This window comes from Sapajus apella, unplaced genomic scaffold (genome assembly GCF_009761245.1).
Source record: "Sapajus apella isolate SASKATOON/1434 unplaced genomic scaffold, GSC_monkey_1.0 scaffold34, whole genome shotgun sequence".
Classification (NCBI taxonomy): Eukaryota; Metazoa; Chordata; class Mammalia; order Primates; family Cebidae; genus Sapajus; species Sapajus apella.
In genome coordinates this window covers 23,704,569-23,728,951 of record NW_022436974.1, presented here as the reverse complement: position 1 = coordinate 23,728,951, position 24,383 = coordinate 23,704,569, and the positions used below count along the sequence as shown (strand labels likewise).

The 24,383-nt window shown below is 41.3% G+C and overlaps 1 protein-coding gene across 2 annotated transcripts in view; it reads left to right on the top strand.

Annotated features, from left to right (window-relative positions):
• Positions 1-14,929: 14,929 nt before the first annotated feature.
• The window catches only part of AQP11 (aquaporin 11), a 35,286-nt gene continuing 25,832 nt past the window's right edge, over positions 14,930-24,383 (top strand). Inside the window, exon 1 of one of the 2 annotated variants that reach the window (XM_032295923.1) lies at positions 14,930-15,771. In XM_032295923.1, the coding sequence (XP_032151814.1) occupies positions 15,153-15,771 (619 nt within the window). In that variant the 5' untranslated portion in view covers positions 14,930-15,152. The remainder of the gene's footprint in view (positions 15,772-24,383) is intronic. The other variant, XM_032295922.1, reaches the window with a different exon arrangement.

The window sequence follows — 24,383 nt, the reverse complement described above, 5'->3', positions numbered from 1 at the left end:
TCAAGTCTCCCTAAAATGTGTAAAACTAAGCTGTGTCCCGACCACCCTGGGCTCATGTCATCAGGACTTCCTGAGGCTGTCTCAGGAGCATGCATCCTCAAACTTGGCAAAATAAACTTTCTAAATTAACTGAGACTTGTCTCAAATTTTCAGGGTTACAAATAATACCAGCAAATCAGGAGAACTGCTGAAGGGAAAAAGAATGTAGTCTAACTTCATTATGACTACAAAAATGAATCTGGTATATCCATACAATAGGATATTACTTAGCAAATAAAAGGAAAAGAACTACTGATGCAAAAAACACCACGGATGAATCTCAAAATGGAATGAAAAAAGCCAGAAAAAAAGAATACCTACTGTATGATTCTATTTATATAATATGCTAACAATATTTTCTTAACGATCTAAAGGAAATGTTTTCTTCCAACATAATCTTCTGTACACTGCAGAAGGTCTTTTATTTTGCCTTTGGGTAACTACCCTAACAAATTTTATGTTTTATCAAAATAATTCCTACGCTATTACAATTAAGTTTTGGTTTTGTTAGGAAAAAACTGAGGTTAAATTTTTTTTAAGTTAAGATGATTATGTCCATAAATTAACCATTAATGTCAAAGGTACACTGATGCAAGACCAGCATGTGGGCCCCAGTGTCAGATTAAAAGGTTTTCTTGAAGCATTAACCAACTCCTTAATAAAGGTTATAAAAGGCTTATGGAAGTTATATTTTATAATCAAGATTAAAATTTTATAGATCATTTATAAAATTTTGAAAAACAAATTTAATTAACTTCATGCTGTTCTGTTTTTTTTTTGTTTTTGTTGTTGTTGTTGTTGTTTTGAGTTGAAGTCTCATTCTTCACCGAGGCTGTAGTGCAATGGTGTGATCTTGGCTCACTACAACCTCTGCCTCAGCCTCCTGAGTAGCTGGGATTACAGGCACCACCACTATGCCTGGCTAATTTTTTGTATTTTTAGTAAAGATATGGTTTCCGTATATTGGTCAGGCTGTTCTCGAACTCCTGACCTCCAGGGATCCACCTCCTTGGCCTCCCAAAGTGCTGGAATTACAGGTATGAGCCACTGCACCAAGACTGTGCTGTTTTTATTATGGCTTATTGTTTGGAAAATTAAGTATCCTCTTTCAAAGAATGAAGGATTTAACCTTTTTTTCCAAATCCTTGCATTATCACTTTGGTTAAATGAATGATTTAACAATGACCTGTGATCCTATTTTGTGATATCAAGTGTTTTAAAACTTTGATATTTGATAGACTTACCAAAATTAAATCATAAATTATGTCTTTTCTGATTTAATTAATTATTTAGGATGTTATTAATAGGTTCCCTAAAGTCCAAAAACAACATATTTGGCTTATCTGGTATAAAAATTATACAGGAAGCATTATCACATATAAAATGGTGTTTGGTTTTCTTTGTACTACCTTTGTATAAATATGTTATTGGTATGTGTTCCAAAATTATGGGAAACCCCTATAATATAGTATACAGAGAGACAGTGATATAACAGTGTGCATATCAATAATAATTGTTATGTTAAATTATTGTGTGCCACAGAGGTAACAAATTTCCTTGTCAGTTGTACCTTTGACTATGGCTGCCCTAAAAATATTTGTCATCCACAGACAATTGTAGACTTGTTTTGGTCCTCTCTAGAAGGTGGTTTTATAATCAGCTATAGAACTCTTAACAGGTGTTCTTAAATGCAGGTTTCTGATAACTTTGGAAATTGTGACATTAGAATAGAGGAAAAAAGAAACTTTCAGGACTCTCATGAACAGTCTCTCATGGAGAGCCAAAATGTTCATGGATATCAAGGAGAATAGGAGTTAACTGTATAAAGTGAACTGATAGAAGACTAAATAAATATTTTTGAATTTCTCTTTAAATGTTGCTGATCCTTTGTTGTTTTTTTCAGAGTCAAGGAAACTTTTCTTTTGAACTATTGACAGCTTTTAACAACTTAGTAGGCTGGGCATGGTGGCTCACGCCTGTAATCCCAGCACTTTGGGAGGGCCAGGCAGGCAGATCACGAGGTCAGGAGTTTGAGACCTGCTTGACCAACATGGTGAAACCCCGTCTCTACTAAAAATATTTAAAAATTAGCTGGGCATGGTGGTGCATACCTGTAATCCCAGCTACCCAGGAGGCTGAGGCAGGAGAATCGCTTGAACCTGGGAGGTGACGGTTGCAGTAAGCGAAGATTGTACCGCTGCACTCCAGCCTGGGTAACAGAGTGAGTCTCCGTCTCAAAAATAAATAAATAAATAAATAAATTGGCAAACTCCTATGACCAAAATTTGGAACATATTTTTTCACTATCCCTCCAAAATTTGGAAACTACTTGTCAGTATGATTAACCTATGACAATACAGTAATTTGCATAAGTATAATAAGAATCTGTTTTCATTTTGCAACAGGACACAATTGGAGAAACTGGCTATGTTATCAAGGCTCTGACTGGAATGGTGTGCTTTCCTTTAAGGAATCAAACTTGACTTATGGAGCCAGTAAAGCCTCTTGGGGAAACTGTCCTCATCCCTTCCCAATACAGGGTTCCTGACCTATGGTAAGTAAAGAATGTCACTTTCTGACAGGACCAGGAGCATCAAGTTTATCTTGGAACCTCAAGAGGAGAAGATCATCCAATTCATAGGTATTATATGGCAGAAATCCACGACTGGGCTTGGCTTTACATAAAGGTCTTAGCTGGATGTGGTGACTCACCCCTGTAATCCCAGTACTTTGGGAGGTTGAGGTGGGTGGATCGTTTGAGGTCAGGAGTTCAAGACCAGCCTGGCCAACATGGTGAAACCCTGTCTCTACTAAAAATACAAAAATTAGCCAGTTTGGTGGTGCACATCTATAGTCCCAGCTACTATGGAGGCTGAGGCAGGAGAATCACTTGAACCTGGGAGGCAGAAATTGTTGTGAGCCAAGATTGTGCCACTACACTCCAGCTTGGGGGACAGAGTGAGACTCCATCTCAAAAAAAAATTATAAAAAATTAAAAATGGTCTTATTCCTTCTATAGAACAAAGTTCCATCAAATCCAATTTAAAAGTGTATTTGAAAAATAATTATTCTTGCTGCACTGTATACAAATAATTAGGCCAAGTATAATAAAACAAATCAGTCCTACTATGACTTGTCTTTAGTAAAAATGGGAAACAGGAGAAAGAAAAATTATGTTTTGAAAACTGTAGTACACCTGTTGTTAGATTCTAGTCTTGCCTAATGTTTTTCAATTTGTATTATTTTTCTAACATTTTGACAAAATTCCAATTTTTTTTTTAAGACTAGTCTCACTCTTGTCCACCAGGCTGGAGTGCAATAGCATGACCTCGGCTCACTGCAACCTCTGCCTCCCGGGTTCAATCCTTCTCCTGTCTCAGTCTCCCAAGTAGCTAGGACTACAGGCACCTGCCACCATGCCTGGCTAATTTTTGTATTTTTAGTAGAAATGGTGTTTCACCATATTGGCCAGTCTGGTCTCAAACTCCTGTCCTCAGGTGATCCACCCACTTGGCCTCCCAAACTGCTGGGATTACAGGCATCAGCCACCACACCCAGCCAGAATTCTAATTTTTTTCAGCTACATGTCTTCAAAATAAGGTTTTCATTTTTTTTTCCTTTTTTCCCCCCATTTTTTCTAGTTTGAAGTTACTGAAAACTAAACTGTGCTTTCTTTTTTGTTATTTGTGAGACAGAGTCTTGCTCTGTCACCCAGCCTGGAGTGCAGTGACATGATCTCAGCTCACTGCAACCTCTGCCTCCTGAATTCAAGAAATTTTCCTGCCTCTGCTTCCTGAGTAGTTGGAATTACAGGCACCCACCACCACACCCAGCTAATTTTTGTATTTTAGTAGAGATACTGTTTCACCATGTTGGTCAGGTTGGTCTTGAACTCCTGACCTCAAGTGATTCACCCACCTCGGTCTCCCAAAATGCTGAGATTATAGGTGTGAGCCACCGTGTCTGGACTAAACTGTGCTTTCTTAAATCCCTGCAAACTGAAGCCAGACAACTTAAACTTCAGAAGAAGATAACAGCAAACTATTTACATACATAAGCCATTTTCATACCTGCCTACTGATATATGGACTTCAGAGTAATCCAGCCTGTAACTATTTTCCAGGATTATTCTTTTGTTTGTTATTTTTCTCCCTTCCTCCCCTTATTTTTTCTTCATAGGACATGAGACTTCACCACCTTCTAAAAATGAACTTTCCTAACAACTCAGGACTTACCCAACTAGGAATAAACCATCGTAGCCATGACAGATTAGACAAAACCTGAGACCGCAGACTCATTTTCTTCTAAAATGCTTTCTCCAAAAGATTTTTTAAAAGAAAAGTGAGGAAATGTGAAAGGAAAATATCTTGGGCTCCCAACATCACTAAGTTAAAGAGAAAAGTCAAGCTAGGAACAGCTTAGGGCAAATCTGCCTCCCATTCTATTCAAAGTTACCCCTCTGCTCACTGAAATAAAAACATATCTGATTGCCTCTTTTGAGGAGGCTAATCAGAAACTTAAAAATGCAACCATTTTTCTCTTACCTACCTATGAGCTGGAAGCCCACGTCCTGCTTCAAGATGTCCCGCTTTTCCAGATGGATCCAATGGTCTTCTTACATAGGTTGATTGATGTCTTTGTGTCTCCATAAAATGTATAAAACCAAACTGTGCTCTGACCGCCTTGGGTAAATGTTATCAGGATCTCCTGAGGCTGTCATAGGCACACATCCTCAGACATGGCAAAATAAACTTTCTAAATTAACTGAGACCTGTCTCAGATTTTTGGAGTTCACATCTGACAAAACACAATAAGAAAAATATGGCATCACTTCCTGATGATATTCCTGCTAAAGATGCATAACCTGTGAGGCTGCATTGAGCTGTGATCATGTCACTGCACTCCAGCCTGGGCAACACAGTGAGACCCTGTCTCAAAAAAAAAGACACATAACCTGAAACTAGTATTAGGAAACATCAAAGAAACCCAAATTCAGGAAGATTTTACAAAATAACTGATCTGTGATTCTCAAAATTGTCCAGGTCACGAAAGTCAAGGAAGAGCTGAGGAACTTTTCCAGATTGAAGGAAACTCATGAGACATAACACTAAATGCAACATGTAATTCTGAATTGGATCCTTTCACTAACAAGTACAACGTTGGGAGAATTGGCAAAACTTGAATGGGATCTGAGGAGTAGATTGTAGTAACAATGTTAATTTCCTGATTTTGATAGTCCTATTATCGTTATGTAGGACATAGTTGTTTGAGAAAATACACACTAAAATATTTTGAGTAATTGGGCATATCAACAATTTTCAAATGGTTCAGGAAAAACTAGTTTTTTGTACTATATTTGCAACTTTTCTGAAAGCTTGAGATTATTTCAAAATAAAATATTTTTTAAATGTGATTACTTAAATTCTTCCCATGTTTCTGCCCACATAAACATCAAACCAAAGGACATACCTTCAGAAGCTCTTTTTCTTTTTTTATTTTTTGAGACAGAGTCTGCCCATGTCGCCCAGGCTGGAGTTTGGCAGAACGATCTCTGCTCACCGCAACCTCTCCCTCCTGGGTTCAAGTGATTCTCCTGCCTCAGTTGGGATTACAGGCAACTGCCACCACGCCTGGCTAATTTTTGTATTTTTAGTAGAGACAAGGTTTCACCATGTTGGCCAGGCTGGTCTCGAACTCCTGACCTCAGGTGATCCACCCACCTTGGCCTCCCAAACTGCTGGGATTACAGGCATGAGCCACTGCACCCAGCGCAGAAGCTCTTAAATGCTTTATCTCCTCACAGAAGTTACTGGAATGTAATTCTGAATTTTGTCGAGTTTTCTTCTTCATTTGCCTTTATCTTATCTGAAGCTTCAGTGCAAAATCCATGATTACTGAACTATCATCTACTTTACCTCCATTTTTATATATTAAACCTTATTAAGTACTACTATGAGCTGGGCCACGTACTAAGTCTTTTTCTGGCATTTCTTTTAACCTTGATCTCTTGCTACTTCCCCCTTCATACTTCATACTCTAGCCTAGAGCATGGGGACTACATGTTTGCAAAATGCAGTGCCTCTGCTTCTCTTCTTTCTCCCTCTTCCCTTCACCCTTTAACTCCTATTTATTCTTCAGATTTCAGCTAGGATGACACTTCCTCCAAGGAGACTTTCCTTAAGCCTGAGTGGAGGCCCTTCCCTGTGCCTGGGCCTGTCTTCTTTCACTATTGTACTTTAACACTATATTTTAATTTTGTTTTCTCTTCTGTTCCCCCCTCTATGCTATTCAAGAACGAGGACTGTTTTTACTATCGTTTTACCAGAGCTAACAGAGGTGTTCGTCCATGACATCACTCCTAAGAGATTTTAATTAGTTATTTCTTGCTTCTGAAAATAGGAAGGTTGATTTGATATAAAATATTCAGGTGGATTCCAAGGTGGCTGATTAGGGGCAGCTCAGGATTGCAGCTCACAGCGAAATCGCATGGAGGGTGAGTGGACGCCACATTTCCAGACGGATTTTTATTGCCCACAGACCAGTAGTTTCCCAGAAGGAGGAGCCCCACGGGTCACCAGTGTGGCTGTTTTGGTTGGCACAGCAGGTCTCCGCACAAAATAGACAAATCCGGGTGCCCTTTTAGCCGGCGACTGGAGCTCCTGGAAGACAGATCACCCATACAACTGATAAAAAGAGGACTGAAACAGGGACCCAGGCCAGGAGATTCCCGGGCAAAAAAGCACCACTAATCTCTGAGCAGCTGTTTCAGCCAGCTCAGTGGATCACCACACAGGAAATCACACAGACCCCGGTACCTTTTCAGCTGGCAACTGGAACCCCTGGGAGACAGAGTCACCCATTCAACTAAAAAAAAATGGGGGGTCTGAGGCAGGGAGCCAGGTGATCAGGCTTGGCTGGTTCCACCCCCATGAAAAAAACAGCAATCTGAAATGCTCCAGATTGAGAGTTTCACAGAAAACACAGCTGAACCCAGGACGATCCAGCTCTGTGGGGGAGGGGCATCTGCCATTACTAAGGGAGTCCACCACTATGGAGGTACTCCGCCATTGCTTAAGCAGCCCGCCATTGCTGAGGCAGCCCACCATTACCAAGGCAGCCCACCATTACAGAGAGAGTCCACTATTACAGAGGTGGCCACCATTGCTGAGGCAGTTCTAGCTATACCCATATACACAGAACTGCAGGGGATTTCACACAGCAGCTGGGCAGAGCCCACAGCAGCTCAGCAAAGCATCCACAGGCAGACTGTTACTAGGCTCCCTCCTCGCTGGGCAGAGCAGCCCTGAAAAAAGGCAGCAGCACAACAGAAACTTATAAATGAAGCCCTAACTCCCCAGGACAGAGCACCTGGGGAAAAAAAAAAAAATGAGGGTTTATGAGTTCTGCTGCAGCAGACTTAAACGTACCTGCCCAGCAGCTCTGAATGAACAACAGAGTTCACAGCTCAGCATATGAGCTCCTATAAAAGACAGACTGTCTCCTCAAGCAGCTCCCTGACCCCTGTATATCCAAAGAGTTACCTCATAAAGGAGAGCTCAGACTGACATCTGGCGGGTATCCTTCCGGGACAAAGACAGCAGAAGAAGAAACTGGCAGCAACCCTTACTGTTCTGCAGCTGCTGCAGGTGATCCCCAGCAAGGAGTGCCTGGAGTGGACCTCAGCAGTCCTACAGCAGAGGGGCCTGAATGTTAGAAGGAACACTAAGAAGCAGAAAGAAATAACTTCATCATCAACAAACTGGACGTCCACTCAGGGACCCCATCTGAAAGTCAACAATTACAAAGATGACAGGTAGATAAATCCACAAAGATGGGAAGAAACCAGTGCAAAAAGGATGAAAACATCCAAAACCAGAATGTCTCTCCTCCTCCAAGGGATCACAACTCCTCACCAGCAAGAGAACAAGGCTGGATGGAGAATGAATCTGATGAATTGACAGAAACAGGCTTCAGAAGGTGGGTAATAAGAAACTTCTCTGAGCTAAAAGAACATGTTCTAACCCAATGCAAAGAAACTAAGAACCTTGAAAAAAAGGTTTCATGAAATGCTAATGAGAATAAACAGCTTAGAGAGGAATGTAAGTGGATTGATGGAGCTGAAAAACACGAGAACTTCGTGAAGCATATACACGTTTCAACAGCTGAATTGACCAAGCAGAAGAAAGGATATCAGAGGTCGAAGATCAACTCAATGAAATAAAATGAGAAGGCAATATTAGAGAAAAAAGGGTAAAATGAAATGAACAAAGTCTCCAAGAAATATGGGACTATTTGAAAAGACCTAATCTATATTTGATAGGTGTACCTGAATGTGACGGAGAGAATAAATCCAAGCTGGAAAATACTCTTCAGGATATTATCCAGGAAAACTTCCCCAACCTGGCAAGGCAGGCCAATATTCAAGTCCAGGAAATACAGAGAACACCACAAAGATATTCCTCAAGAAGAGCAACCCCAAGGCACATAATCATCAGATTCACCAGGGTTGAAATGAAGAAGAAAATGCTAAGGGCAGCCAGAGAAAAAGGTCGGGTTACCCACAGAGGGAAGCCTATCAGACTCACAGCAGATCTCTCAGCAGAAACCCTACAAGCCAGAAGAGAGTGGGGGCCAATATTCAACATCCTTAAAGAAAAGAACTTTCAACCCAGAATTTCATATCCAGCTAAATTAAGCTTCATAAGCAAAGGAGAAATAAAATCCTTTACAAACAAGCAAATACTCAGAGATTTCATCACCACCAGGCCTGCTTTACAACACCTCCTGAAAGAAGCACTAAACATAGAAAGGAACAACCAGTACCAGCCACTCCAAAAACATACCAAATGGTAAACAGCATCGACACAATGAAGAAACTGCATCAACTAATGGGCAAAACAGCCAGCTGGCATCAAAATGGCAGGATCAAATTCACACATAACAATATTAACCCTAAATGTAAATGGGCTAAACACCCCAATCAAGAGACACAGACTGGCAAATTGGATAAAAAGCCAAAACCCATCAGTGTGCTGTATACAGGAAACCCATCTCACATACAAGGATACACAAAGGCTCAAAATAAAGGGATGGAGGAAGATTTACCAAGCAAATGGAGAGGGAAAAAAAAAGCAGGAGTTGCAATTCTCGTCTCTGATAAAATAGACTTTAAACCAACAAAGATCAAAAGAGACAAAGAAGGACATTACATAATGGTAAAAGGATCAATGCAACAAGAAGAGCTAACGATCCTAAATATATAGGCACCCAATACAGGCGCACCCAGATACATAAAGCAAGTTCTTAATGACTTACAAAGAGACAGACTCCCACACAATAATAGTGGGAGACTTTAACACCCCATTGTCAATATTAGACAGATCAATAGGACAGAAAATTACCAAGTATATCCAGGACTTGAACTCAGACCTGGACCAAGCAAACCTAATAGACATTTACAGAACTCTCCACCCCAAATCCACAGAATATACATTCTTCTCAGCACCACATCGCACCTACTCTAAAATTGACCACATAATTGGAAGTAAATCACTCCTCAGGAAATGCAAAAGAATGAAAATCATGACAGTCTCTCAGACCACAGTGCAATCAAGTTAGAACTCAGAATGCAGAAACTAACTCAGAACTGCACAGCTCCATGGAAACTGAACAACGAGCTCTTGAATGTTGACTGGATAAACAACGAAATGAAGGCAGAAATAAAGATGTTCTTCAAAACCAACAAGAATGAGGACACAACATACCAGAATCTCTGGGACACATTTAAAGCAGTGTCTAGAGGAAAATATACAGCAATAAATGCCCACATGAGAAGCAAGGAAAGATCTAAAATTGACACCCTATCATCAAAATTAAAATAGCTAAAGAAGCAAGATCAAAGAAACTCAAAATCTAGCAGAAGACAAGAAATAACTAAGATCAGAGCAGAACTGAAGGAGATAGAGACACAAAAAAACCCTTCAAAAAATCAATAAATCCAGGAGCTGGTTTTTTGAAAAGATCAACAAAATAGACAGACCACTAGCCAGAAAATAAAAAAGAAAAGAGAGAATAATCAAATAGATGCAATAAAAAATGATAAAGGGGATATCACCACAGATTCCACAGAAATATTAATCATCATCAGAGATTATTACAAACAACTCTATGCACATGAACTAGTAAACCTGGAAGAAATTGATAAATTCCTGGACACTTGCCTCCTCCCAAGTCTAAGCCAGGAAAAAGTCAAAACCCTGAACAGACCAATAACAAGGTCTGAAGTTGAGGCAGCAATTAAGAGCCTACCAACCAAAAAAAGGCCCAGGTCCAGATGGGTTCACAGCCGAATTCTACCAGACATACAAAGAGGAGCTGGTACCGTTCCTTCTGAAACTATTCCAAATAATCCAAAAAGAGGGAATCCTTCCCAAATCATTTTATGAGACCAACATCATCGTGATACCAAAACCCGGCAGAGACTCAATAAGAAAAGAAAACTTCAGGCCAATATCCATGATGAACACAGATGCAAAAATCTTCCATAAAATACTGGCAAACCGATTGCAACAGCACATCAAAAAGCTTATCCGCCATGATCAAGTAGGCTTCATCCTAGGGATACAAGGCTGGTTCAACATACGCAAGTCCGTAAACGTAATTCACCACATAAACAGAACCAAAGACAAAAACCACATGATTATTTCAATTGATGCAGAGAAGGCCTTTGACAAAATTCAACAGCACTTTATGCTAAAAACCCTCAATAAACTAGGTATTGATGGAATGTATCTCAAAATAATAAAAACTATTTACGACAAACCAACAGCCAATATCATACTGAAAGGGCAAAAACTGGAAGCATTCCCTTTGTAATCTGGCACTAGACAAGGATGCCCTCTCTCACCACTCCTGTTCAATAAAGTATTGGAAGTTCTAGCCAGAGCAATCAGGCAAGAAAAAGAAATAAAGTGTATTCAAATAGCAAAGGAGGAAGTCAAGTTGTCTCTATTTGCAGACAACATGATTGTATATTTACAAGACCCCATTGTCTCAGCCCCAAATCTCCTGAAACTGATAAGCAACTTCAACAAAGTCTCAGGATACAAAATCAATGTGCAAAAATCACAAGCAATCCTATACGCCAATAACAGACTAACAAAGCACCAAATCAAGAGCGAACCCCTATTCACAATTACTACAAAGAGAATAAAATACCTAAGGATACAACTCACAAAGGTTGTAAAGGGCCTCTTCAAGGAGAACTACAAACCACTGCTCAAGGAAATAAGAGAGGAAACAAACAGATGGAGAAACATTCCATGCTCATGGTTAGGAAGAATCAATATTGTGAAAATGGCCATACTGCTGAAAGTAATTTACAGATTCAATGCTATCCCCATCAAGCTACCAATGAGCTTCTTCACAGAACTGGAAAAAACCACATTAAACTTCATATGGAACCAAAAGAGAGCCCGCATAGCCAAGTCAATTCTAAGCAAAAAGAACAAAGCGGGAGGCATCAAACTACTGGACTTCAAACTATACTACAAGGCTACAGTAATCAAAACAGCATGGTACTGGTACCAAAACAGAGATATAGACCAATGGAACAGAACAGAGGCCTCGGAGGCAACACCACACATCTACAACCATCTGATCTTTGACAAACCTTACAAAAACAAGCAATGAGGAAAGGATTCCGTTTAATAAGTGGTGTTGGGAAAACTGGCTAGCCATGTGCAGAAAGCAGAAACTGGACCCCTTCCTGACATCTTACACTAAAATTAACTCCAGATGGATTAAAGACTTAAACATAAGGCCTAACACCATAAAAACCCTAGAAGAAAATCTAGGCAAAACCATTCAGGACATAGGCTTAGGCAAGGGCTTCATGACCAAAACACAAAAAGCACTGGCAACAAAGTTACTAGAGTAAATCAGCAACCAACAGAATGGGAGAACATTTTTGCAAACTACCCATCTGACAAAGGGTTAATATCCAGAATCTACAAAGAACTAAAACAGATTTTCAAGAAAAAAACAAACAAGTGCATTCAAAAGTGGGCAAAGGATATGAACAGACACTTTACAAAAGAAGACATATATGAGGCCAACAAACATGAAAAAATGCTCATCACTGGTCATTAGAGAAATGCAAATCAAAACTACATTGAGATACCATCTCACGCCAGTTAGAAGGGCAATCATTTAAAAATCTGGAGACAGGTGCTGGAGAGAATGTGAAGAAATAGGAACACTTTTACACTGTTGGTAGGAGTGTCAATTAGTTCAACCATTGTGGAAGACAGTGTGGCGATTCCTCAAGGACCTAGAAATAGAAATTCCATTTGACCCAGTAATCCCATTACTGGGTATATATCCAAAGGATTATAAATTGTATTACTATTAGGACACATGCACACGAATGTTCATTTTGGCACTGTTTACAATAGCAAAGACCTGGAACCAACCCAAATGCTCATCGATAATAGACTGGACAGGGAAAATGTGTCACATATACACCATGGAATACTATGCAGCCATAAAAAACGATGAGTTTGTTTCCTTTGTAGGGACATGGATGAACCTGGAAACCATCATTCTGAGCAAACTGACACAAGAACAGATAATTAAACACTGCATATTCTCACTCATAGGCGGGTGTTGAACAATGAGAATACATGGTCACAGGGAGGGGAGCATCACACACTGGGGTCTGCCAGGGGGAAATAGGGGAGGGACAGTGGTGGGTGGGGAGTTGGGGTGAGATAGCATGGGGAGAAATGCCAGATATAGGTGATGGGGAGGAAGGCAGCAAATCACACTGCCATGTGTGTACCTATGCAACAATCTTGCATGTTCTTCACATGTACCCCAAATCCTAAAATGCAATAAAAAAATTCAATCACTAGTAATTAATTGCATTTATTTTGCCCTTGCTCTTTAATTAAAACAACGTCTAAAGTCTTTTTAATGACAATGTGTATTACAATGATACTAAAATTTCTTACCAAAGTCCAAAAAACTGGTTTTCCTCATGACTCTCCTGGGTAAAAGTGAATTATCACCAGAGCAGTAAATAAAATACATTCACATTAATCCTCAAGTGACTTCTAGTATACGGGAGCACTGAAAGGGTCACATTCATAGAATTGATTTAAAGGCAACCTCTTTAAACAGCAATGATTTAAAAATAATTCTAAATTACTCTAAATTATTTCTGGCTAGGCAATCAACATAGGAGAGAAAAGGCCTTGATTTTCTGCTCGTTTGTGTCTTGTGAAAGAATTCATTTTTTTAATTCAGAAAATATCTATTGGCTGGCACCACAGAAATCTTGGAAATTATAATAAAAGGGACATTTTAAGCTGCTGAAACCTGCTGCTGTTTCCACTGTAAGCTACCGCTTATCAAACATTTTGTTCATCCTGGGGCTCCGTACTAAGTGGTTTTCATGGGGTGTTTTTGTTGTTGTTGTTGTTGTTGTTTCTTTGAAGGAGTTTCGCTCTTGTTGCTCAGGCTGGAGTGCAGTGGTGCGATCTCAGTTCACTGCAACCTCCGCCTCCCAAGTTCAAGCGATTCACCTGCCTCAGCCTCCAGAGTAGCTGGGATTTACAGGCATGCACCACCACGCCCGGCTAATTTTACCTTTTTAGTAGAGATGGGGTTGCTCCATGCTGGCCAGGCTTGTCTCCCGACCTCAGGTGATCTGCCCACCTCGGCCTCCCAAAGTGCTGGGATTACAGGCGTGAGCCACCGCGACCGGATTTTATTTATTTATTTAAAAACAACAACGTCACGCTCCGTGTCCCAGGCAGGGGTGCAGTGGCGCGATCTCAGCTCACTGCAGCCTGGAACTCCTGGGCTCAAGCAGTTTTCCCACCTCATTCTCCGAGTGCTGGGGAGCATAGGCGAGGGTCACCCCGCACGGCCGTTTTACTGCTTTCAAAGCAGATGGAGGAGGTGCGCCCCGACCCCCGGTTCTGGGAAACAGACCTCTTCAGTTACCTATTGTTTCCTCTTCACGTAGGAAGAGTGCATATAACAGTGAGACACAACTGTTTCGTATTATTTTAAGTAAATAGTTCATGCCAAGGGTTATAAAGAGCGTCACATGCTAAAACTAGGCTGTACTTCGAAGAATCGCCGCTCAAGTTCTGGAAAAAAGAGGTAATTGTGAACACTGTGAAGATAATCGACGCCACTGAAATATATACTTAAACTGGTTTAAGTGGCCTATTTTATCCGGCATATATTACCACCATTTTCAGAAACGTTTTTTGGCAGGTGAAGAAAAGCAAGCTCCAGGAGGCCCTGCCTCACGAGTCTACGCCCATTAACCTACCCATCCCCCCACCCCGGGCTGCCTCTCCCTTCTCAATTTCAGTCGCCCCATTGATAGAAATGGGGTGCCTGTCTGAGACGACCTTTAGACGTCTTTCCAGCTCCACAGTTTTACAGTCTGGACCCGGGAAAGCTCCTCTCGGGGTCAGGGGCCAGGAGTTGCCGCCCGCAGCTGCGCACAGGCCGCCGCACGCGTGCGCAGTGGGCGCCGAGAGCGCCGCGTCCCCTACGCCGCTCCCTGCCCTCCCCCCACCACGCCTGTCTCCAGGCACTGAGGGAGACGCTGAGGGTGAGTGAGCGGCGGGCTCGGCTGACCTTTGGCCCCTCGGCCGGCGCCCTGGATTAAGATGCCAGACAGAGCCTATCAATGTGAATGCACCATTCCAGGCAGTGAAAACAGGCTCAGCACAGAATCAGCAGCAGCAGGAGACCTAGAGACTTCTTCCTAGCTCTGTCTTCCTCCTACTTATGCTCCTAATTCCCTTATTCTCTGGGCCTCAGATTGTTTTTCTTTTCCACAAGTGGATTTTCTTTTCCACGAGCTCCCCTCGCCGCCCTGCCTCCCCGCCTCCCAGGCTCCGGCTCTGGTTCCAACACCTCAGCGCCGAGCAGTGGAGGCGTGCAGCCCCGGGAACTCCTACTCGTCCTGAATCGGCACGCCCCGGGGGGCGTGAGGAGGGGAGGGGCTGCGGACTTAGGACTCTGGCCGGGAGACCGCCTCCTGCCCAGAGCTGGTGCCCGCAACCCGCTCAGGAGGCGACGGAGCCATGTCGGCGCTGCTGGGGCTCCGGCCCGAGCTTCAGGACACCTGCACCTCGCTGGGACTGATGCTGTCGGTCGTGCTGCTCGTGGGGCTGGCCCGCGTGGTCGCCCAGCAGCAGCTGCACAGGCCAGTGGCCCACGCCTTCGTGCTGGAGTTTCTAGCTACCTTCCAGCTCTGCTGCTGCACCCACGAGCTGCAACTGCTGAGCGAGCAGCATCCTGCGCACCCAACCTGGACGCTGACGCTCGTCTACTTCTTCTCGCTGGTGCATGGCCTAACTCTGGTGGGCACGTTCAGTAACCCGTGCGGCGTGATGATGCAGATGATGCTGGGGGGCTTGTCCCCCGAGACGGGTGCGGTGAGGCTGTTGGCTCAGCTGGTTAGTGCCCTGTGCAGCAGGTACTGCACAGGCGCCCTCTGGAGCTTGGGTCTGACCCAGTATCACGTCAGCGAGAGGAGCTTCGCTTGCAAGAATCCCATCCAAGTCGACTTGTCCAAAGCGGTCATCACAGAGGCCGTCTGCTCCTTTCTCTTCCACAGCGCTCTGCTGCACTTCCAGGAGGTCCGCGCCAAGCTTCGTATCCACCTGCTGGCTGCGCTCATCACCCTTTTGGTGTATGCAGGTTTGTCATTCCCACCAAACACTTGGCACTTCTAGAGCCTCTATGACATGAAGCTCTAAGTGATTTACTAAAATACATTTGAAACCCCCCACCCTGCTGTGATGTAAATGCTGGTATCCCCATTATTCTAACCACTTTGCAGCCCATTTTTAACCAATAGGGCCGACACATAGAGTCTTCATGCAGTGCTTTTATTGAACACCCCGAGAAGGAAGCCACCTGTGTGCTGAAACTGAGATGTTGTGAGATATTGCCAAGGGTTCAGATATCCTACAAAGGGATTGTTTTAATCATAGAAAGGAAAGATAACATTTAACTGCCTCTTTCTTCATGCCAAGGTGGTATAGATCGTTTCTGATACTCTTACTGAAAAATGATCCTGGCTTTACAAAGTTCCTTTCGATTTAAAGCACAAAGCACATGACTGGTCAGCATAAGAGCAGAGAGTAGAAATTTTGTAGTTCCATTTTAGTCCTATAAATTACTTAAAGTCATATCTTATTTCCTTAATCATTTTGTTATGAAATTTCTTATTTCCTTAATAATTCATTTTAAGTTATACATGAACTTTTAAATGACCTATCAAGAAAAATGTGTTTAAATGAAAACTTGCTTCAAATTAAAGATGCTTTTTAAAATATAACTCTTGAGAAATCTGTTGATTCCTTTTAAACCATTTGTTTACTTTGACAGATCTCAGATGCAGTGGGAAATCTAGTCCTAAATGGAAGGAAGAAATCCAAAACACAAGAATTTAATGATGAAATGTGTCATTTTAAATTATTACAACAGAATATCTTTATTGGGACTACATTCTAAATTATAAAACACTGTGGAGGCAGAAATAACAACAAAGGAAATTTGTGTAATAGTTATCTTCTGCCCATTAAAAGTGAAACCATGACTAGAAGTAAACTTCAAGATAAGGACTCCTCTTAAATGTGTACTTGACCTTCTAGGGTAAAAATGAAAGCCTTCCCAATCAATTTACCCTTCTTTAGGTCTAGTACCACTTTTTAAGTAGACATAAATGGAAATAAGTGGTATAGGAGAATGAAGGGGACTGTGCGCGCTGGCTCACACCTGTCATCCCAGAACTTTGAGAGGCTGAGGTGGGCGGATTGCTTGAGCCCAGAAGTTCGAGACTAGCCTGGGCAACATAGAGAAATCCCAGCTCTACAAAAAATGCAAAAATTATCTGAGTGTGGTGGTGCACACCTGCAGTCCCAGATACTTGGGAGGCTAAGGTGGGAGGATCACCTGAGTCCAGGAGATTGAGGCTGTGGTAAGCTGTGATAGTGCCACTGCACTACAGCCTAGGTGATAGAGACCCTGTCTGTCTCAAAAGAAAGAAAAGGCCAGGCATGGTGGCTCATGCCTGTAATCCCAACACTTTGGGAGGCCAAAGCAGGTGGATTGCCTGAGGTCAGGAGTTCAAGACCAGCTTGGCCAACATGGTGAAACCCCATCTCTACTAAAAATACAAAAATTAGCCAGGCATGGTGGTGCACACCTGTAATCCCAGCTACTTGGGAGGCTGAGGCAGGAAAATAGCTTGAACCCAGGAGGCAGAGGTTGCAGTGAGCCGAGATTGCACCACTGCACTCCAGCCTGGGCGACACAGCAAGACTCTGTCTCAAAATAGAAACAAAGAGAATGACAGGTACAGGCATATTTGAGGGATTGGTGAATAGCTGCTTATTTATTGAAGTTTTAGATTTTAGCTAAAGCAGAAACATCCCCTGTATATTAACAGAATTTTCCCTCCAAAAAAAGAGTTATGCCATGGGTTAGCTCTGTATTTCCACAATTAAAAACAGTAAAAACTTAAAAGAATTTTTATATCAATAGAACATTAACTACAGTTGGATCTTTCAATACCTATGTCCTCTTCCTTCTCCTGATTAGCCTGAAGTTGATATTCTGTGCACTTTTAATACATATTTATGATTCCATAGATAGTACTGTATATATTAGCCATTCCCTATTTCATCAGTGACAAAAAATTTGAGAAGAGACACAAATAATATTTGAAGTTATAGATCCAGTCATAGATGTAAGGAAAGTTATTAGAAGGAATCTGTAAAATATCAAGAGATCAAAAACACTGCTCTTCTTTTCTTGAAATGAGGGCATTAATTAATGGGGTAGAGGGAGGGTATAAAGGGATCACTAGAGCAGTGGTTCTCTCTGTATTAAAATCACCTGGGGAGCTCTTTAAACATGCTCATTCTGGGCCCACAGATTAAAATCTAATTTCTCTGGCAAGGGGCCTAGGTGGCGGTATATTTTAAAGCTTCCTAGATGATCCCATTATGAAACCAAGGTAAAGAATCACTGCTTTAGACCTGCACTGTCCAATTCGATAGCCACTAGCTCCATGTGACTATTTACACTTAAATTAACTGAAATTAGATTCAGTTCCTCATTCACAGTAGCCATATTGTAAGTGGTCAGTTGTCAAATTGTGCTGTAGCTAGTGGCTACAGTATTGGACAGTGCTAGACTCTATTTGCATGGGTAGAACAAAATTGACAATTATTGATTACTACTAGTTACAGAAATTTATAATGCAGTATGATCTTCACTTTTTTTGTTTTCTGCCAATATAAGAGAGAGAAGAATATTCACTTGTCAGTTGTTACAGTACACGCATTTTGCTAGGAAATTTATGAGAGTTATTTTAATTAATCCTTACGACAACCCATTGATGAATATATTCTTTCCATTTTAAGTAAAGTGAGGCCCAGAAAAGTGAAATGACTTATCTAAGCTTACATAACTAGACTGTGCTAGAACCATGGTTCCAACTGGCACTAAAGCTCATACAGATTTCATTATCAGGATTTCTACAGTGTGCTCCTCAAAGTTACAAAACCACACACAATTGAAGATATTCAGCCATAAAAAGGAATGAAGTTATGATACACACTACAACATGAAGGAACCTCAAAAACATTATGCTAAGCAAAATAAGCCAGACACAAAAAGACAAATACTGTATGACTCTCCATATATGAAATATCTAGAACAGGCAAATTCATGGAGACAGAAAGTAGAATAGAGTTACCAGGGACTGTGGGGAGGAGGAAGGAATGGGGACTTATTGTTTAATGGATACAAAGTTTCTCTTATGAAAACCTTTGGAAGTAGTGCTGCTGGTGAAACAGCATTGTGAATGTAACACTAATGACTTATGCACCTGAAAATGGCTAAAATGGCATATTTTATGTTACATATATTTCACCACAATTTATTCAGTTTTTAAGTTACAAAGTGATGTTGCTGCGTAATAAATTTGGCAAACACTGGATTAAACAGGTTTTCTAATTTTAAGATTTCACAGAGCTATGTATTGTGAAACTCCTAGGGGAGGATTTGGAGCACAGTTTTTCAAACTTACGAGATCCTCTCATCTAGGAGTGTGTAGCAGAAGCGAAAATATTTTGTGAAATGCTGCACTAAGCCACATATTTCCCTATTATTTTCTATGGCTATAAATCATAACTTTGGAACAGAGTTGTTACCAATAGGGCTGTCTCGGGACAGTTGGCAAAGTCAGGCATCATTACAAGTTATTTTGATATATCTTTTTTAAACTTCTAAGATACTACAAGTACTGATTTGACAAAGGTGTATATTGGGAGATTTCTTTCATCACTTGTACTTTGAAGGCACTCAGAAGTCACCAATACAGGGTACATCAAAATAACTGATTTTGTAGTGTAGGATTACAGAACGTTAAGTGTCCAGTAACCTAGCCACAGGCTCCTAGGGTAGCCAGTGACCAAGTGTCTGTGTATTTATTGATTTAGCACCCCAAATTTTGATTTGCAGATGGAGCCCCATTGATGTCATGATCATTTATCATGTATTTACTGGCTTCCCTAATAGCGTTTAAAAAAAAAAAAAAAAAAAAAAAAAGCTGTGTGATTTATTAACACATTAGACCTAAAACTGTTAATCAGATTTCAAGCAAATCTTCCTTAATTTGGGTTCTGGGAAAATTTAGTTCAATGAACAGTTTGAGAGAGAGCTGCATTCATGTTTTATGCATAATTAGATATTGAAAAACATCTTATTTTCCACATATAAGTTGTCTTTATCACCACATACTGTTCATTTCTTTCATAGAATTTTAAATTATGTTGTTTTCTGACACAATGCGTGTTTTCCTTTACCAGATGATAAGCTTTGAGTCTATAGACCACATTTGTTTTATTTATCATAACATATATCCAGATCTTAGCATAGGACCTGGTACAAAGTAAACAGTATTTTTAGAACAAATGAATGAACTAGGAGTTTACTCTAAAAAGTTGCACAGAAAGAAATAATACAAGGGCCAGACACAGTGGCTCACGCCTGTAATACCAGCACTTTGGGAGGCAAAGGTGGGTGGATCACTTGAGGTCAAGAGTTTGAGACCAACCTGGCCAACATGGTGAAACCCTGTCTCTACTGAAAATACAAAAATTAGCCGGCCCTGATGGTGGGAACCTACAGTCCCACCTATTCAAGAGGGTGAGGCAGGCAAATCGCTTGAACACAAGAGGCAGAGGTTGCAGTGAGCCGAGATTGTACCACTGCACTCTAGTCTGAGCAACAGAGCGAGACTCCGTCTCAAAAAAAAAAAAAAAAAAAAGAAAAGAAATAATGCATACCTGAGTATTCCGTATTTTATGTCTAAGGGCTATTTTGGAAGACTTATTTTAGTATAAATTACCTGAAAAAATTGTAGCATTTTTACTTCATTCCATTATCCTGTCAGGAGTTTGGGGTATCTTTCTAAATCATGAACATAGTAAGATTATCTGTCATAACATATATCCAGATCTTAGCATAGGACCTGGTACAAAGTAAACAGTATTTTCAGAACAAATGAATGAACTAGGAGTTTACTCTAAAAAGTTGCACAGAAAGAAATAATACAAGGGCCAGACACAGTGGCTCACACCTGTAATCCCAGCAGTTTGGGAGGCCAAGGTGGGAGGATCACCTGAGGTCAGGAGTTCAAGACCAGCCTGGCCAACATAGTGAAACCCTGTCTCTACTAAAAATACAAAAATTAGCCTGGTATGGTGGCAGGAACCTGTAATTCTAGCTACTTGAGAGGCTGAAGGAATAGAGTCACTTGAACCTGGGAGGTGGAGGTTGCAGTGAGCCAAGATCACGCCAGTGCCCTCCAGCCTGGGTAAAAGAGTGAGATCTTGTTTTGATTTTTAAAAAAAGACTGTGCCCTTAGACTAGATACTTATTTTGGGCCTCAATTTTCTCCTCTCTCAAATGAAAAATAATATTATCTCATGAGACTAGTATGAGGAATAATAATTCAGGTTTGTAGCATAGTATCTGGCATACATGAAGTGGTTGGGAAATATTATTATTATTATTTCCCTCTATATTTCTAACAGGCTTCCAATATCATTTGATCATTTTTGCATATAATTTGATCAGTTTTATTGCTCAAAACTCCTTTTGGGACAAATTCAGGAAAACATAAATTGTAACTTTTATACAGAAATTTGTCCGTTGCAAATAAATCAAAGATTTTGGTACAAATCCCTAGGTGTGCCCCACAACATCTGAGAACAATCTAATGTCATTCTTCTAGGTCTGTAAGGATAACAACTAATTTGAAAACAGGCCAGGCGCAATGGATCACGCCTGTAATCCAAGCACTTTGGGAGACTGAGGTGGGCTGATCACTTGAGGCCAGGAGTTCAAGACCAGCCTGGCCAACATGGCGAAACCCAGCCTGTATTTAAAATACAAAAATTAGCTGGGCATGGTGGCTCATGCCTGTAATCCCAGCTACTCAGGAAGCTGAGGAATGAGAATCACTTGAACTGGGGAGGCGGAGGTTGCAGTGAGCTAAGATCGTGCCACTGCATTCCACCCTGGGTGACAGAGCAAGAATCTGTCTCAAAAAAAAAAAAAAAAAGAAGAAGAAAGAAAAGAAAAGAAAACAGCAAGCTAGCTAGCTAGCTTAGTAACATTAGCATATCAATGGAATACAAACCAGAAATGAAAAGTGGAGTTCGGAGATGCAAACTTTGAAATTATTATGTCCGGGGATAGAGATTGAATTTGGGGAAAACAAGCAACCTTGTCATTAGAGAGGTATTTTCAACTCTGGACAATGACATTTTATCAGAGCTTATCGTAGTCTGATAACACTCCTTTTGCTTTGCTTCCGTGCTCATTAAAATGGGTGCTCTGGAGAGGGAAGACAAATATTCCTATAAATTAATAAATTGACCTTCCACCTTCTACATGGTGTTATGTGATTTTAACTAGTATTCTTCTGTCACAGAGAATTTTATTCCCTTTAAGAATGTTGAGAAACTTTAGTACCTAAAACTGCCAGATTTGAGACTTAGCCTCTGGATGTGGTAATTTCACCAAATTCATACTGTCTCTGACTCTTGGCAGTTGACTAGCTGGATCGCTCAGCCCAGTTATACCTCTTCTTCAACATGCACGATTGTCATCTCTGCTTCAAATGTCAATAAATAGTAACTTGTTTTTCAAAGCCATCTTCTGATAGTTCTGTGCCTGATGATTCTTTAAAAAAAATAATTCATGTTTAATTATACAATGCATGCTATGTTCGCTATGTAAAAATTTCAAACACTAAAGTGCCTTTTGACTGCCATCTTCCATGCCTTTGTGCCTATCTCCTCTCCTTCCCTGCCTACTCTTCCCACCAGGGTAATCCTTGTCTCTGATGTTTGTGTTACATCCTTCCAAATTGTTTTTTTTTTAGATGGAGTCTTGTTCTGTCACCCAGGCTAGACCACAGTGGTGGGATCTCTGCTCACCACAACCTCTGTCTCACAGGTTCAAGTGATTCTCCTGCTTCAGCCCCCTGAGTAGCTAGGGTTACAGGTACCCACCACCACACCTGGCTAATTTTTGTATTTTTAGTAGAGACAGGGTTTCAGGCTGATCTTGAACTCCTGACCTCAAATGATCCCCCAGTCTCAGCCTCCCAAAGTGCTGGGATTACAGGCATGAGCCACCATGCCCAGCCCCAAACTGTTGTGGTTTTTTTGTTTGTTTTGTTTCGTTTTGAGACAGGGCTTTACTCTATCACCCAGGCTGGAGTGCAGTGGTGCATCATGGCTCACTGCAACCTCTGTCTCCTGAGCTCACAGGATCCTCCCACCTCAGCATCCCCAGTAGCTGGGACCACAGGTACATGCCACCACACCCAGCCAATTTTTGTATTTTTTGTAGAGACGGAAGTTATGCTGTGTTGCTCAGGCTAGTCTCCAACTCTTGGATTCGTGATCCACCTATCTTGGCCTCCCAAAGTGCTAGGACTACAGGCACTAGCCATCACACCCAGGCCCAAACTCTTTTTATGTGCATTTATTATACATATAGATAAGAACCTCCAGGAATTATATATTATTATATATATTATTGAATATTTGTATACTTGTGTTAACATAAAAAGTATCATACCTTACTCAGCAGGCTTATTCCTCATAGCCAAAAGCCGGAAACAACTATCTGGATGTCCTTCAAGGGGCAAGTGGTTACACAAATAGTTGGGCTAGTTGTGGAATGCAGATAAGCGTTTGGAGATATATATTGGAGGAAGGGCAGGACGCAGTCACGGGTCATTTATGACATAGAAGATACAGGATGAGGAAACAGTTTGCTTTTTTTGGTGGTAGTTGTTCAACAATACATCTTGGATATCTACCTATGGTAGTAAAGAGATTTCTCTCATTATTTCAAATTACTGCATGATATTCCAAAATAATAATAACTTTGTTTAGGGCTATTTCCCTATGAATGAACATTTAGATTTTTCCTAGTTCTTTGCTATAATAAACTACCTTCTATATGTCTTCTCATACACAAACACCAGTGTTTCTCAAGGACAGTAATTCTCAACTGGGGAGCTTCCCCCCAGGGGACATTTTTGGTTGTTACAATATGGGGAGAGAAAGTGAGCTACTGCCATCTGGATAGAGGCCAGGGATGCTGTTAAACATACTACGGTGCACAGGGCAGCCCAACAAAGAATTATCCAGTAAGACATTAAAGCCAATGCCATGTTTTTGGCTGTTGTTAACACAGAACCCATACCTGACATGGATTTCTGTATCAGTATCAGTTAACTATTGTGGTGTAACCATTCAAAACTTTTTTTTTTTTTTTTTTTTGAGACAGGGTCTCACTCTGTCACCCAGGCTGGAGATCAGTGGCACAATCTCAGCTCACTGCAGTCTCAGCCTCCACAGGATCAGGTGATTCTCCTGCCTTAGCCTCCCAAGTTGCTGAGATCATGTGGCACCACACCCAGTTAATTTTTGTATTCCAAGGCCGGGCGCCGTGGCTCAAGCCTGTAATTCCAGCACTTTGGGAGGCCGAGGCGGGTGGATCACGAGGTCAAGAGATCGAGACCATCCTGGTCAACATGGTGAAACCCCGTCTCTACTGAAAATACAAAACATTAGCTGGGCATGGTGGCGCGTGCCTGTAATCCCAGCTACTCAGGAGGCTGGGGCAGGAGAATTGCCTGAACCCAGGAGGCGGAGGTTGCGGTGAGCCGAGATCACGCCATTGCACTCCAGCCTGGGTAACATGAGTGA